This window comes from Quercus robur, chromosome 8, assembly GCF_932294415.1.
Source record: "Quercus robur chromosome 8, dhQueRobu3.1, whole genome shotgun sequence".
NCBI lineage: Eukaryota > Viridiplantae > Streptophyta > Magnoliopsida > Fagales > Fagaceae > Quercus > Quercus robur.
The window spans coordinates 8,027,166-8,043,321 of NC_065541.1; the positions used below are offsets into that span (position 1 = coordinate 8,027,166).

Below are 16,156 nucleotides of genomic sequence, written 5' to 3' on the forward strand. Positions count from 1 at the left end.
TTTTAGGTGTTTTTGGAAAGTATTTTGTTTGAAAAATCTGAAATTTTCAAAAATACAGTTTTGCCCTGTTTTGGCGGCTCAGTCGCGGGTATGTCAAGTCGCGAGCCTCAGTCGCATCTTCGCTGGTCATTTTTGGCGACTTGTTCGCGAGTGGAAGGTCCAGTCGCGAGGATCACTCAGAGATTTTCGCGGCTCAGCTCGCGACTCACTCGCGGGTAGACCTTCCAGTCGCGAAAAACACTTAGAAAAATTTTTCAAAATTTTTGTTTGAGTAATTTGGCGGCTTGATCTGGCGACTGTGTGGCGACTTGTTTCAGTCGCGAAAATCGCGTGTTTTGGACATACAGGGGCAGTTTTTAAAATTTTTTTGTTTTCCCTCGATCTTTTTGTGACTGTTCATTGTTTTTTTCTTCTGCACTTTCCCATTCACACCGTGCCTCCTTTGTCGATCTCCATTGTTTGCTTCTTCTCAGCTAAAAATCGTCGACTAACAGGTATGGTTTTCTGTCTTGCACTCTATTTTTCTTGCTGTCATGTTTTTCCCTCTGGATTATTCACTTTTGAGTGTGGTTTTGTGATGGGTTTTTAGCTCAACTGTTTCTCGTTGTCCTTTCTGTGCTTATGGTAGCTTGTGCTTCTAGTTTTGAGCTAGTTGATTTTGCTGGTTGTGTTCTTCATCCTGTGCTTAGCTAGGGTTAGCTAATTTTTGTCTGATCTGCAGTTGCTATCATGTTTCACTTTGATCCTGTGTGGTATCTTGTTGATGTGATAATTGATTTTGGTCCCTTTTCAGCTGATTATGTGGTTGTATTTGATCTCTCTATACTGTGTAGTTCAAATTTGGGCCTTTGGTGTCCCTCATTGCTATTTTCTGACCATTCTCATCTAGCTGTTAGGGTTTCTTCATTGTCCCTAAATTTTCACTAACCCACTGCTGATATAGTCTGTTGGATTGTGTTCTGTCATTTCCTTTGTTTATAATGCAGTCTGGTAATGTCTCCATTCAAAAAGGCTGCTGTGAAAGGAGGTTCTTCCAAAGGGAAGGAACCCGTAATTGATGTTGATGAAGACACACCTCTTCCGAAAGTGACTCGCTCTTCATCACAGCGATTCGATCCCAATAAGTTCAGATCATATGCAGCCTATCAGTCATATGAGAATTTTTTTCTTCATGCCACACCATTACTAGAGAGAGCTGTGGATCTGCCCTCACTTCATAACACTGACATTCCGCAATGGTTTGCACACAAGGATTGGAATTACCTTCTCTCTGATCCGGATATCGTGTATGAAGAGTTGGTTAAAGAATTTTATGCTAACGCAATTGTGGAAGGAGATGAACTTAAGTGTTGGGTTCGGCAAAGGAGCTTTTCTGTCTCTCCTACATACCTAGCGGAAATTCTTCACATCAACAGACCCATTTTTCGACATTCACCGGTCTATGATGATCTATGTCCTGATGAGGAGCTTCTCAAACAAAGTCTTGGTCCAGACTTGGAGTTCTCACCCAATGGCAAATCCATCAGTGTTTCCTCCCTTTCTCCGAAACTGAGAGTGCTTACAATTGTGATGTTTCACAATTTGTACCCTTTATCAAGTACTGGGTATATGAACCTTGGACGTGCTTTGTTTCTTCATGATCTAATCTCTGATGAAGAAATTGACATTTGTGCTCATATCTTTCATGTTCTGCGCAAAACGGTTCTTCGAAGTGAGTCTCGGATATGCATTCCTTTCTGCAGTCTCATTTCACGGATCTTGAAGCTCAAGGGAATTTATCCAACGGCTGATGAGTCTCCTCTCCCCAAACCGAGTCCAATCAACATGCGTACATACAATGCAAGTGTTGGACATAGTCGGAAGAGAGCCAAACCAGAAACTTCTGCATCTCACAGTGACTCTCAGTTCAGCAATCTCTCCCTCGATGAGAAACTTGATCGCATTGTCTCCTCTGTCCACGAGTTGAATACAAAGATGTCTGGACTCACTGCTTCTCTACACCATCAAAGCAACCGATGGGATATGAAGTTTACTTCTCTTCAAACTCAATTGGATCAAATTCAGAGAAAGCTAGAAGAGGATGACTAGCCTATTCCATGACAAAAAGGGGGAGTGATAGGCATAATCAGAGGGGGAGGATATTACCCTAAGGGGGAGCGTCTTTATCTAAGGGGGAGTGTTTTTATTTTTTTCAGTTTCATTTTTCTCTTTAAGTTGATATATTGTGTTTTGTAAAACTGTTATTCAGGATATTCTGTGTGTTTGTACCCATATGCTTTTGTAAGCTTTTAGGGTTTATGGTTTATGCATAGTTTGTAGGCTTTATGGTATGTACCTTGCTTAAGTGCAGCCTTTATGCTTTGTTGAAATCAGTACTTTAATCTAAATGTTCTGCATTTTGGTTTATGTACTGTCACTCTTGTGCCCTTGTAGGATTGTTCCTAGATGCATATGCCTTGTGTGCTATGCATTGGTTGAGTGTTGAGTATACAAGTGTCTTGCCTTGTGCTTGTTAACTTGTATGTCCTTGTGTTCATTCCAAGTGTGAATGAGCACTGTGATCACTACCTTGTGGTGTTCACTTGGCTGATCAAGCCATGGTTTGTTTATTAACTCCATCTTTGCTTGATCACATTCTGCCTGTTTCATATGCATTTATAATTTTCTGCTTACAATGATCATGGTGTATTGTTGTGTTTCAGGAGTATTATGTTCATATGATTCAAGTGCTTCACAGCTTCTAGAGTTAGGTGTGAGTGAGTTTTGTTCAACTGTTCCCAACTCACATGTTAAGTCTAGAGTCTGTTTTAGGGTTTTGTCACGGAATAGCCAAAGGGGGAGATTGTAAGGTTGAATTTATTCAACCATCTTATTGGCTTTATTCCGTGCCAAATTTGCTTGTAATTCAGCATTTAGTAACCCTGTATTTAGGTGGGTTTGTTGTAAGGGTAGTGAGTGAGATAGAGTGAAGTTTGTTCAAGAGTGTGCAAGAAAACAGAGTGTCGCGGCTGGGACTCGCGGGTGGACTCGCGGCTGCAAGCCGCCAGAAGCTGCACACGTGCCAAGCATGCTGGAAGATGAACAGTCATGCTAGCTGGAGCACTACAGGACAAAACAGGACAACTGGCCATACGGTTAACTCGCGACTGGATCTCGCGACTTGGTCAAGCCGCGAGGTCAAGCCGCGAGGTCAAGCCGCGAGCCACCCCTGTTTTGGAAAAAAACCTGACGTTTCACATTCCTCTCCACTCCAGTATAAATACCCCTTTAACCCACGATTGAAAGAGAGCTTCCAGAGAGAATTTTGAGAGAGAAACCCTAAAGAAAAACAAGATTGTTTCACACACAATCTATACCTTAGAGTCTCTTCAAATTCCCTCACTCTCTTCCTCTCCATTGTCAAAACCTTGAGAGGCATTATACCAAACCTGGTTCTCACCATTATCATCTCTGTGAGACAGTCGTTTGGAGTTCTGGGAAGCAGTTAGGAAGGAGCCAATCTTCATTGGTTGATGCTACGGTCTAGTAGCGGAATCCGAGAAGCTAGAAAAGAAAAAGGTTCGGCGCAACCTCGTTGGAGCAAGAAGCTTGGAGGGCTTAGGTGCACTGGGTAGATTAGGCTTGGAGGGTCTATTGCTGTCCTTGTATCCCAACTGTATTTTCTAGTGGATTGATTACCGCTTGGAGGGCGGCGGAGAGATTTTTCGCCGAGGACTTCGGTTTCCTCTTCGATAACACATCGGGTGTTATCTTTGTGTTTGTATCTTCCTTCCTCTCTATCTTTGCCTTTATTTTATCTGCTGTGGTTTTATTTTTGTTATGGCTTAGATAGTTGTTTAACCAATTTCATATTTTAGCATATGTTAAGTTTCCGCACACTAGTTGTTTGACATATTACTTGTGTTGGTTAAGTTGGTTTTTGGGGGGTCTAAACGTTCAAAAGTGTTTTTGTACATGTTTTTGAACTTTCAAAAAGAATTTCATAGACATAAGTTCCCACATATATGACACCATTGTGGATGAGACTAGAACAACCTCTAGGCCTAAATTGATCTTTCCCAGTTTGCTAATGAGGATTTTTAGAAGGAAGGGTATTCCAATCCCTCAAGACATCAGTCCCATGTCCACACCCTCTGCAATTAACAAGCTTACCTGCAAAAGGATAAGTGTTAGGCTTCCGGGAGAAGAAGATGAAGGTGATGAAGGAGAGGGTGTCCCAATGGAGACTGAAGCAGAGGCAGCAGGGCATGCATCAACCTCAACACCTAGGAGGAGTGGCAAAAGACCCAGAGCTTCAACTTCTGCAGATACACCTCCAGATGCTTTCCAAATCATTCTGGAAAGACTTGATGGGATCAGGGCAGCCCAAACTGAGCACTCTGACAGGATGAGAGCCATGCAAGACCAGATTGATGTCTTGTCTGCAAAACTTGACAGCTTCACAACTCAGCATGACCAGTGACCCTTTGGCCATTCCGGTCAAAAAGGGGGAGAAATTATGTCATTGATGATGTAAAGCAGAAAAGCAAATCCTAAGGGGGAGTAATGTGTTGAGGGGGAGTTGTCAAAGTTATCAAATTCAGAAACTTTGTTTATATATGCTTATGTTTTTGGGTATTTTGTGTATAGCTGTTCCTAACTCATAACTTATACTCTTGGTTTAAACTTTAATATATTTTGATGATGTTATTCAGAATGCTTTTGTGTTTGTACCCATGTGCTTTTGTAAGCTTTTAGGGTTAATGTTTTATGCATAGTTTGTAGGCTTTATGGTATGTACCTTGCTTAATGCAGCCTTTATGCTATGTTGAAATCAGTACTTTAATCTAAATGTTCTGCATTTTGGTTTATGTACTGTCACGCTTGTGCCCTTGTAGGATTGTTCCTAGATGCATATGCCTTGTGTGTTATGCATTGGTTGAGTGTTGAGCATACAAGTGTCTTGCCTTGTGCTTGTTAACTTGTATGTCCTTGTGATCATTCCAAGTGTGAATGAGCACTGTGATCACTACCTTGTGGTGTTCACTTGGTTGATCAAGCCATGGTTTGTTTCTTAACTCCATCTTTGCTTGATCACATATTGCCTGTTTCATATGCATTTATAATTTTCTGCTTACAATGATCATGGTGTATTGTTGTGTTTCAGGAGTATTATGTTCATATGATTCAAGTGCTTCACAGCTTCTAGAGTTAGGTGTGAGTGAGTTTTGTTCAACTGTTCCCAACTCACATGTTAATTCTAGAGTCTGTTTTAGGGTTTTGTCACGGAATAGCCAAAGGGGGAGATTTTAAGGTTGAATTTATTCAACCGTCTAATTGGCTTTATTCCGTGCCAAATTTGCTTGTAATTCAGCATTTAGTAACCCTGTATTTAGGTGGGTTTGTTGTAAGGGTAGTGAGTGAGATAGAGTGAAGATTGCTCAAGAGTGTGCAAGAAAACAGAGACTCGCGGCTGGGACTCGCGGGTGACTCGCGGCTGCAAGCCGCCAGAAGCAGCACACGTGCAAAGCATGCTGGAAGATGAACAGTCATGCTAGCTAGAGCACTACAGGACAAAACAAGACAACTGGCCATACGGTTAACTCGCGACTGGATCTCGCGACTTGGTCAAGCCACGAGGTCAAGTCGCGAGCCACCCCTGTTTTGTAAAACCTGACGTTTCACATTCCTCTCCCACTCCAGTATAAATACCCCTTTTACCCACGATTGAAAGAGAGCTTCCAGAGAGAATTTTGAGAGAGAAACCCTAAAGAAAAACCAGATTGTTTCACCCACAATCTCTACCTTAGAGTCTCTTCAAATTCCCTTACTCTCTTCCTCTCCATTGTCAAATCCTTGAGAGGCATTATACCAAACCTGGTTCTCACCATCATCATCACTGTGAGACAGTTGTTTGGATTTCTAGGAAGCAGTTAGGAAGGAGCTAATCTTCATTGGTTGATGCTACGGTCTAGTAGCGGAATCCGGGAAGCTAGAAAAGAAAAAGGTTCGGCGTAACCTCGTTGGAGCAAGAAGCTTGGAGGGCTTAGGTGCACTGGGTAGATTAGGCTTGGAGGGTCTATTGCTGTCCTTGTATCCCAACTGTATTTTCTAGTGGATTGATTACTGCTTGGAGGGTGGCGGAGAGGTTTTTCGCCGAGGACTTCGGTTTCCTCTTCGATAACACATCGCGTGTTGTCTTTGTGTTTGCATCTTCCTTCCTCTCTATCTTTGCCTTTATATTATCTGCTGTGGTTTTATTCTGTTATGGCTTAGATAGTTTTTAACCAATTTCGTATTATAGCATGTGTTAAGTTTCCGCACACTAGTTGTTTGACATATTGCTTGTATTGGTTAAGTTGTATTTTGGGGGTCTAAACGTTCAAAGGTGTTTTGTATACGTTTTTGAACTTTCAGTTGTGAATTTTGATTTCAAAATATCGCAAATTATAAACTCTGGTAGTCACTAAATCTAATTTGTTGGAAGCTCTCCTCTACATGTAAAAGAAACTCACACTAAAGAGTTACGATTCATAAAAGATGATTTCTCCAAATTAAATACAGGCTCCTAATCAAGCCTGTTACTTGCAGTGCAGTGTGTCACAAATATGTTGCTAAGATCAAAATAAATGCAGTATAATTATGGAGGCCAACAGTTCAGTTTCCATACCTTTCAATTATGAGTGTCGAGGTCCAAAGGGAATATAAGAGAGACTTGGACATCATCAAAAACAAATCTCCGGTTGAAATACCTCTGTAAAACCGCAAAACCCAAGCACACTCATTGAATCAACAGTTTAGTCTTGTATACCCACCCACGTAGACACACAATTCCAATCAACAGCCAATAACATGCACATTTTATTAATTCACATTTTAGAATTGAGGTACATTTTGGTTCATCATACAATCTTGACCAAAGCCTGGCGGGAAAAAGCTTTGGTCATATAGAAGTCCCCATAAGATTCATGTCCACCTTGAACCTCCTGTCATCCAATCCCTGTCTCCCCAAATTTCTTCTAATATAATATTGCTCTTTAATCGGATCCTTCGTGTTCCTTGAATGTGATCTAAAGATGCAGCCACAAAATCCAAAACTACGTAGAAAAATTATTGTTATTTATTTTGAAGCAAAACTATAGAATGCCTGCACAACGTGAGCATCGTCAACTAGTTCCAAATCAAGAAGACTTTGGAGACACACTCTTCTTTAGCCTAAGCTTCATTCTTAGATTTCTATTGCAAGAAATCCAACCAAATAGGCTTTGAGTTTGTTACAAGAGCCCATTTAGAGTTTGCTGAGATATGCATGAGCTTTTTTTGTTGAGACTTTACAAAGTGAACAATAAGAGATTGAGAAAATGGGCATCATTTTAAGGTATAGTATATTGCTTTTAATTGATCAACTTCTTGTATTAATTGAAAAGTGATGTTACATTGTAATATATAGGGATAAGAAAACTACAACTTGGATTGCGTTTAACATTTAGAAGAAGAAACGTCATATTCATGTATGTCAATGGAATGAATATAGCTAATAATACAAGTATTAACCAACTCGAATTGCATATAAAAATCATCAAAATATTGATTAATATGATTACAAGATATTTGCACTAAATATTAAGTATCATACAACATTTTACTTACAATGCTACCAAATTTGTGCCACAACACCCCAGAGCTTGTACCCTAGGTAATCTAGGAACTCAAAGTACACAATTCTCCATTGCTTGTTTAATAGTAAAAGACCCAATACAACACAAAACCCAACTACAAATCCAAGTGCCATACTAACATAAAACCAATCCACTTCAGGTCCACCAAAATCCTTGCTCCTTTGGATTTCAACGTTGGGTTTTACATCACTTATAGAACAATTCTCAATTAGTGGAGCTCCACAAAGTTTGTTTCCAATAAAACAAGAGGCATTGAGGCTTTGTAGTTGAGTACTTAAATTGTTGTTTGACAAGTTCAAATGACTCAGAAATGTCAAACTTGACATACTTTGAGGAATTTGACCTGAAAGTAGATTTACAGAGAAATCGATAGATTCCAGTGATCCCATAACACCTATATTGTCAGGAATCCTTCCAATCAAGATATTAAATGACAAATTTAATGATTGTAATCCTTGAAGACTAGTCACTTCTTTAGGGATCTTGCCCGATAAATTGTTCTTTGATAAGTCTATACTTTTTACTAGTTGAAGAGTAGTGGAATACTCAAGAACTTTCCCCTTAATCACAAGCAATGCACTATCTAAAAGCATAGAAAGAGCATAGCGAATTGGCTGTTCAAATAAAAAAAGGGGACCATTTGAATTGTTATTTGTGGCCATGGCACTAAAATTGTTAACACATCTAGGTATGCTTCCAAATAGCTTATTATTTGAGAGGTCCAAGATTTGGAGTGAAGTTAGAGAGCAAAGTTTTTCCGGGATGTGACCATAGAAATTATTTGAGTGAAGGCTGAGAATCACCAAGCTTGAACATCTACCTATCCATGAAGGTATGCTCCCAACAAACTCATTTTTGCCAATATCAAGAGTAAACAAGTTTTTACAATTTTTCAATGAGGATGGTAATTTTCCAGAGAATTTGTTGTTGTATAAATGCAAAGACTGAAGATAAATCAAAGATCCAACGGATGTTGGAATAGAACCTGACAAATTGTTGTTTCCCAAATTTAAGGCAAACAAATTTTGCCACTTCATCCAACAACCAATTATTTCCCCTGATAAAAAGTTTTTACCAAGATTGAGATATGCCATTTTTTTGGACTCATTCATCTTGTAACATAAAAAGTGTGAAATAGATCCAGTCAATAAATTGTCAGAGAGATCTAAGAAGCTCACATTAGAGGATATACAAGGCAACAAACCGTTGAAGTGATTTGAACTCATATCAATCATTGATGAAGTGGACAAAATCATCGGGATATTTGGAATCTCTCCATAGATCTGATTGTGAGAGAGATTTAGATACACAAATTGAGAAGATAGGTTCCAAAACAAAGGAGGAATTGCATTTGAAACCCTTGTGTTAGATATGTCCAAATATTTAAGATGCTTTTGTGAAAGAAGCAACGAAGGAAATCTTGGCCCTAAATTCCATGATCTCAAAATTAAAAAACTGAATTGAAAAGGAGGAATCCAATTGTTTCTTACTTCTAAAGTCAGTTGGTTTCGAGATGCAAGGAGTGTTGTCAATCTCATCAATTTGGCAAAATGAACTTCAAATACTACACCCTCCAATATATTTGATTCGATATTTAAATACTCTAATTTGGAGAGCTGTCCAAAACTTGGAGGAAGAGTTCCATTAATTTGATTCCTCTCAAGGTACAAGGATCTCAAAGAGGAAAGATTTCCTATAGACCATGGAATTGGACCTGAAATTGAATTATACCCCAAAGAAAGGTAGACCAGATTTTTAAATTGCCCAAGTTCATCAGTCAACTACCCAGACAGTTGAGCATTAAACAATTCTAAGATCTCTAGTCCATTTGAAACACATCCTGATAGACTTTGAAAGATTTTAGATATCTCTTGACTCCATTTGTTGCCTTGCAATGTAATTTCCTTTAAGTTGCAGATATTACCCAAAGATCTTGGTACCTTTCCTTCAAGTTCATTGAATGACAAGTCTATGCAAATGGCAGATGTAAGGTTTCCAATGGAACTAGAGATTGTACCTTGCAAATTACTGTTGATGAGATTGAGGAACTCAAGATGACTAAAAGTGTACAGCCAATCAGGAATTGAAGAGTTGAAAGTGTTGCCAGATAGATCAAGGTGCCTAAGTGAAGTCAAGTTCTGGAGATGAATAGGGATTGGACCTTGAAACTGATTGTAAGATAGATCAAGAGAAAGCAGATTATGCAGACCAAAGACCCAAAACAGAATCGAAGTGTTTTCAAAACTGTTGGATGAAAGATCAAGGGTGGTGAGAGATGAAAAGTTAATACTGTGCATCGGTGGGAAGAAGCCAGAAAGGTCGCAATATGACAATCACAACTCTAAAAAGGAAGGGAGTTTGCTTATCTCTTGTAGCCAATCAGAGGCTTTGCTAAGGTTTGCAGAACTCAAATCAAGGTGTTGTAGTAAAGGAAGAGCAGAGAGCCATTGAAGGTTCATGACATATAAATTATTATAATAAGAAGAACCTCCAAGATTGAGATAGTGCAAATTAGAGAGATTCCCAAGTTGATGAGGAATCAATCCCCCAAATCCCGCATAGGAGAGATTAAGATATCTTAAACTCCCTATTGAGCCGAGGAATTTGGGAATTGGAGTATAATAGAAATCATTGAAGCTGAGGTCCAAGTAAATCAAATGCTTCAAATCAAGCAGAGAAGGATTTATCTTACCGCTAAACACTGACCTCTCATAAGCTTCATATTGAGCTTCCCATTGGGCATCTTCAGTAGTAGTAGGAAAAAAGGTTCTGAGATGGAGTTGGAGGACATGACCGGTGCGGTTGTGGCAGACAACACCGATCCAATGACAGCAATCCACGTCAGTAGCAGCCCAAGACCAAGAGGCAAGCCGCTCAGAAGGATCGATAAGATGTTGCTTGAAGTTGAGAAGGGCATGTCGCTCGCTTTCGATGCAACCAACCTCAGAGTCAGCAGTGAGCAACCAAAGGAAAATGGTTCTAGTAAGGGCTATTAATCTCAGAGAAGCGTACATGATATGATGATCACGGTTTTAAAGAAATATTTGATGGTGATTTTATTTATGTGTAAATGCTGCTAATCACACGCTTATTTATAGTAGCCATCCGAGTATTGTGCTGCTGATAGGTCATAGGAGTTTCTTTCAGCTTTTGGGGTTTTTAATTTTTAATGCTTAATTTTTTTTTTTTTTTTGAAAGGGCTTAAAATTTTAAAGCATATTATTATATCCAAGACTGAGTTTTAGTTTATTAATAATTCATAGCATAATATTATGTTCACCCTTAATGTGGTGGTCACTTCACAAATATAAGTTTATATTGTGTTCATTCCTTATAAGAATTTAAGCATAAATTAAATTTTCATTATTTTTTACGACTCCTTATTTCTTTAATTCCTTTATAATTTCTTGTTATGTGTTGATTTAAATAGATTTTTTCTCAAGCTTATAGAGCATGGGCTTTAGATAAAGTGTTCAACTCTTAAATGCCAAGCATTGACGGTAAGTCTTGTACATGGAAAAAATCGAAATAAGAAATTAAGAATATAGTCCATTTGGTTGGCCTTAGCTTGATTTATCTAGACATCAATTTTCTTTCCTGTGAAAATTTCAACTTATCTTAAAATATTTTCTAAACCAATGTTCTTAGAATATCTATCAACTTTTTCCTTAGTAAAATTAGACAGGATTTAAGTAATTCTAGAGCTCCTAGAGGCAAATTTTTTTTTTTTTTTTTGGGTGGAGTTTCAAAAAAAAAATTGTTACATTGGATGGATTCTGTCCTAGATGTTGATGCCTTTTTAAAGGTATCAATATTTATTGTGCATGAGTCAAGCATACTTGTTCTTATAGTGTTTATTAAAAGAAATATAGTTTTTAGTAATTTTAACGTTACATGTGTGAAAAAGAAAATTAAAACTAGTTTATTTGAAAAAAAAAGTTAGATTATTAAAAAAGAAATTGAGACAAAAGCAAAAAACGTTAAAAGAAAAAGAAAAAAAAAAAATCTGCCTTTGATCAGACGGAATTTTGAAATACAGGAGCATGCAGTGGGGCCGAGTGTTAATTTTACCATCAAGAAAATCTATAGTTTATAAATTTGAAGTGTCAAAAACTAAAAGAAAAAGAAACCTTGATTTTCTAGCTAGTGTCTGTATCCTAGAAGTCTTCCTTGAGCTGGAAAAAACTTTTTCATTAAAGACCTATATTGGGACAAAATTTCTTCCCATGCACATTCAACATTACATTGATGCAATAGGAGATATTGGAATTTGCTACTATATAGACGATGTGGCCATGTGGGTTTGTTTGTTGATGTAACCACACATTTTGGCGACAAGTATTGACCTTAAGTCTTGTAGATGAGGACCCTCCATATTTTGGACCCTTATTTAGGTTCATTTGGATTTTTATCAATTTTCTAAACTTGACACAAAATGTGTAACATATTTTAGGCGGGATTTTGATTTGTCATTTCTGATAAATCCCACTATGTTTATTTGATTACATAATTTGTGATAGCTATTTCCATTTTAAAACTTTTATCTTTTTTATCTTTTTTTTTTAATATATAAATTTTTTTTTATCTTTTATCTTTATTGTTTTCTCTAAAAATGCAAAAATCATAGGTGAGTCCCTTCATGACGACCTCTGTATCCTAGAAGTCTTCCTTGTGTTGGAAAACACTTTTTCATAAAAGACCTATACTGGGACAAAATTTCTTCCCGTGCACATTCAAAATTACATTGATGCAATAGGAGATATTGGAATTTGCCACTATATAGACGATGTGGCCATGTGGGTTTGTTTGTTGATGTAACCACACATTTTGGCGACAAGTATTGACCGTAAGTCTTGTAGATGAGGACCCTCCATATTTTGGGCCCCTATTCAAGTTCATTTGGATTTTTATCAATTTTCTAAACTTGACACAAAATGTGTAACATATTTTAGGCGGGATTTTGATTTGTCATTTCTGATAAATCCCACTATGTTTACTTGTTTAAACGGGATTTTGATTCGTCATTTTTGATAAATCCCACTATGTTTACTTGATTACATAATTTGTGATAGCTATTTCCATTTTAAAACTTTTATCTTTTTTATCTTTTTTTTTTAATATATAAAAAACCTTTTATCTTTTATCTTTATTGTTTTCTCTAAAAATGTAAAAATCATAGGTGAGTCCCTTCATGATGACCTCTGTATCCTAGAAGTCTTCCTTGTGTTGGAAAACACTTTTTCATAAAAGACCTATACTGGGACAAAATTTCTTCCTATGCACATTCAAAATTACATTGATGCAATAGGAGATATTGGAATTTGCTACTATATAGACGATGTGGCCATGTGGGTTTGTTTGTTGATGTAACCACACATTTTGGTGACAAGTATTGACCGTAAGTCTTGTAGATGAGGACCCTCCATATTTTGGGCCCCTATTCAGGTTCATTTGGATTTTTATCAATTTTCTAAACTTGACACAAAATGTGTAACATATTTTAGGGGGGATTTTGATTTGTCATTTCTGATAAATCCCACTATGTTTACTTGTTTAAACGGGATTTTGATTTGTCATTTTTGATAAATCCCACTATGTTTACTTGATTACATAATTTGTGATAGCTATTTCCATTTTAAAACTTTTTTTTTTTTTTAATATATAAGAAAAACTTTTATCTTTTATTTTTATTGTTTTCTCTAAAAATGCAAAAATCATAGGTGAGTCCCTTCATGACTACCTCTGATATTTCAAACATGGGATGAAACAAACAATCAAGCCAATATTCATTTTTAAGCTAATATCATGAGATACTTTGTAGTTTGTAGGCAGGGAATGGATCTCAAAGTGCCCCACATTAAACTGCCCAATGAATTAACACAATAGATTCCTATTATTATTCATCAACTACTAATCAAAATAAGCTAGACACATAAGTTATACGTTACAACTTAATTAATTAATTTTTTTTTTAATAAAAACTTAATTAGTTGATTTGTTGGTTTGTTACTAATTTTAGTGAGGTTACTCAAAAAAATGAAGTATTGTCCTAATCAACCGATTGAATTTAGTTGATTAGGCTATTATTACATCCAAATGGAACTTTAAAATAAGTAGCATTGGAAATTTCTTCAATATTGCATATAGATAGAATAAATTATACCAATATATATATATATATTGATACAAAATAGGTAACAAACTAGTGTCATGGGTAGAATGTATTAAAAGTTAAAAAAAAAAAAAAAAGTATTGTTAGTGTTTGTATCTTGGAAGTCTTCCCTCATGCTCGATACAACTGTCTCAGAAAAGTCTAACTATGAACAAATTTCTTCCCATGCACACAAACATTGAATATACTCTAGTTTTTTCTCCATCTAATAATATATAGTGGAAATTATCATCCAAGTTAATTGAAAATATGTGATGCTCTGGCACAAAATCTTTCCTAATTAAAACTAGTCAACAAAATTCAACATGATATCAACACTACAAGAAATCTGGATTTAGGCGGCGTTTTTTTTAGCGATGTTTTAAATTCACCACTATAAGTAGTATATTGTGACGTTTTTAAAAAACACCGCTAAAGAGTGATCCTTTCGCGACGTTTTTCTAAAAACGTCGTTGTAATCCAAAACAATAACAGTGTTTCTTAAAACGCCGCAAAAAGTACAGTTTTAGTGGTGTTTTTTTTGTTTATAGCGACGTTTTCTAAAAATGTCACTATAGTTTTTATAAAACACCCAGCATATTGTCCAAAAAATTTGGGGGAAACATATAGCGACATTTTAAAAACGTCACTATATGTTTCCCCAAAATTTCTGTCCTTTTCCCATTCAAAATTTCGCTGAGTGGGAAAGTTCCCATAGTTTTTTCTTTTTGTTTTGGGAAACATATAGCGACATTTTGAAAACGTCGCTATATGTTTCCCATTCAAAATTTCCCTGAGTTGGAAAGTTCCCACCGTTTTGTCCTTTTTTTTTTGGTCTCCTTTCCTTACACATTTTTTCATTCCTTTTTCTTTCTTATTTTTTTTTTCTCAAACAAACTTCCCTTCCCACTTCCATATTCTCCCCCCTCCCCCACCCTTATCACTTCTTCACACTTAGCCACTGCCAGCCACTGCCGCTACCGCCCTTGCCACCGCTGACCCATTGATGTACGAGCTCTTCCCTCTCTAGCCACCACCTACTGCCACCACCATTCTTTTTTCCCTCTTTTTTGGTGTTCAAGTTTCTTTAAAGTGTAAGTCTTTGTGTTTTGGCTTATGGGTTTGCTTTGATTTGGTTTTTCTTTAATGGGTCATGGAGTCTTTGTATTTTGGCTTATGAATTTGCTTTGATTTAGTTTTTCTTTAATAGGTCATGGAACTTTTGTGCTAATTTTTGTTGTTTGCTTGTTTTGGTTGGAGTTTGGTATAGAAAACTCTTATTCAAATTTGGATTTTTGAGCAAAAAGACCTAAGCATCAAAGGCTAAAATCATTGTAAGTTTATGTACAAGTTTGTAAATCTTGTTTTTTTTTTTTTTTTTTTTTTTTTTTTTTTTTTTTTTTTTTTTTTTTTTTTCCTACAATTTTTCTGTAGTGTGTAGATTTTGAATTTTTTTGTTATTAGTTTTGTGGTTTAGCTAGCTTGAAATTAATTTTTTTTTAAAGCTCACTACCCACTAATGTGTAAATAATCTCATCTAAATGCTCTTTATATGTGTGTATATATATATATATCTATATATATATATATTGTTACTAAATTTTCATGCACCATGACTCATTAACATTGGACACTTGATATTGTGGAATAATGATGATAAGTCTATTTGATCTATTACAAGCTTATTGCAAGCATATGTTAGTTATTGTTGAATTTTCAGTAGGTTTATATAGCATTTTTAATATTTTAAAAGAAAAATAATGAGTGGGTTTTGTGACGTTTTAAAAACATCACTACAAAGCAAAAAGACAAATGCTTTTGCGACGTTTTTGAAACGTCACTATTGGTGTGATTATTTGCGGCAGTTTATAAACATCGCTAAATGTATTTTCCTACATAATGTACGAAAATGTTATATTATTTAGTGATGTTTTATAAAACGTCACTAAAAGTTTCTGAACGCCACTAAAGAGTAACATATAATGACGTTTTTTGAAACGTCGCAATAGACCTATCGCGACCACTCTATTGCGACATTTTCAAATGTCACAAAAAAAAAGCGTCATTGTAGACCATTTGTGTCTATAGCAACGTTTTTTGGGTTTTTAGTGACGTTTTACAAACGTCGCCTAAACCCAGATTTCTTGTAGTGCAATGTATTTGTTTGATATTGTGAAATTTCTTTATCTAGCCATTGAAAAGTCTAGTATGAGTCTGCCTAGTTCAAAAAGTCATATGATTTACTAGTGAAGAGTTAAAAATGATTATTAACCAAAATTGTGATTATTTTAGGACCAAAATTGAGATTATCAAGAATGCATTTTATGAACGTGTCATGGATATGAGC

The 16,156-nt window shown here is 36.4% G+C and overlaps 1 protein-coding gene and 1 pseudogene across 1 annotated transcript; both read right to left on the minus strand.

The window, feature by feature from the left end:
• The window catches only part of LOC126695791 (receptor-like protein EIX2), a 101,466-nt pseudogene that overhangs the window by 48,849 nt on the left and 36,461 nt on the right, over nucleotides 1-16,156 (minus strand).
• On the minus strand, nucleotides 9,955-10,695 carry LOC126694419 (receptor-like protein EIX1). Its single transcript, XM_050390675.1, has one exon. The coding sequence runs from the start codon at nucleotides 10,670-10,672 to the stop codon at nucleotides 9,992-9,994; it is 681 nt and encodes a 226-aa protein (XP_050246632.1). The 5' UTR covers nucleotides 10,673-10,695; the 3' UTR covers nucleotides 9,955-9,991.

Bases quoted from the DNA above. Each gene is read 5' to 3' on its own strand.
- LOC126694419 (XM_050390675.1), bottom strand. From the start codon at position 10,672: ATGTACGCTTCTCTGAGATTAATAGCCCTTACTAGAACCATTTTCCTT.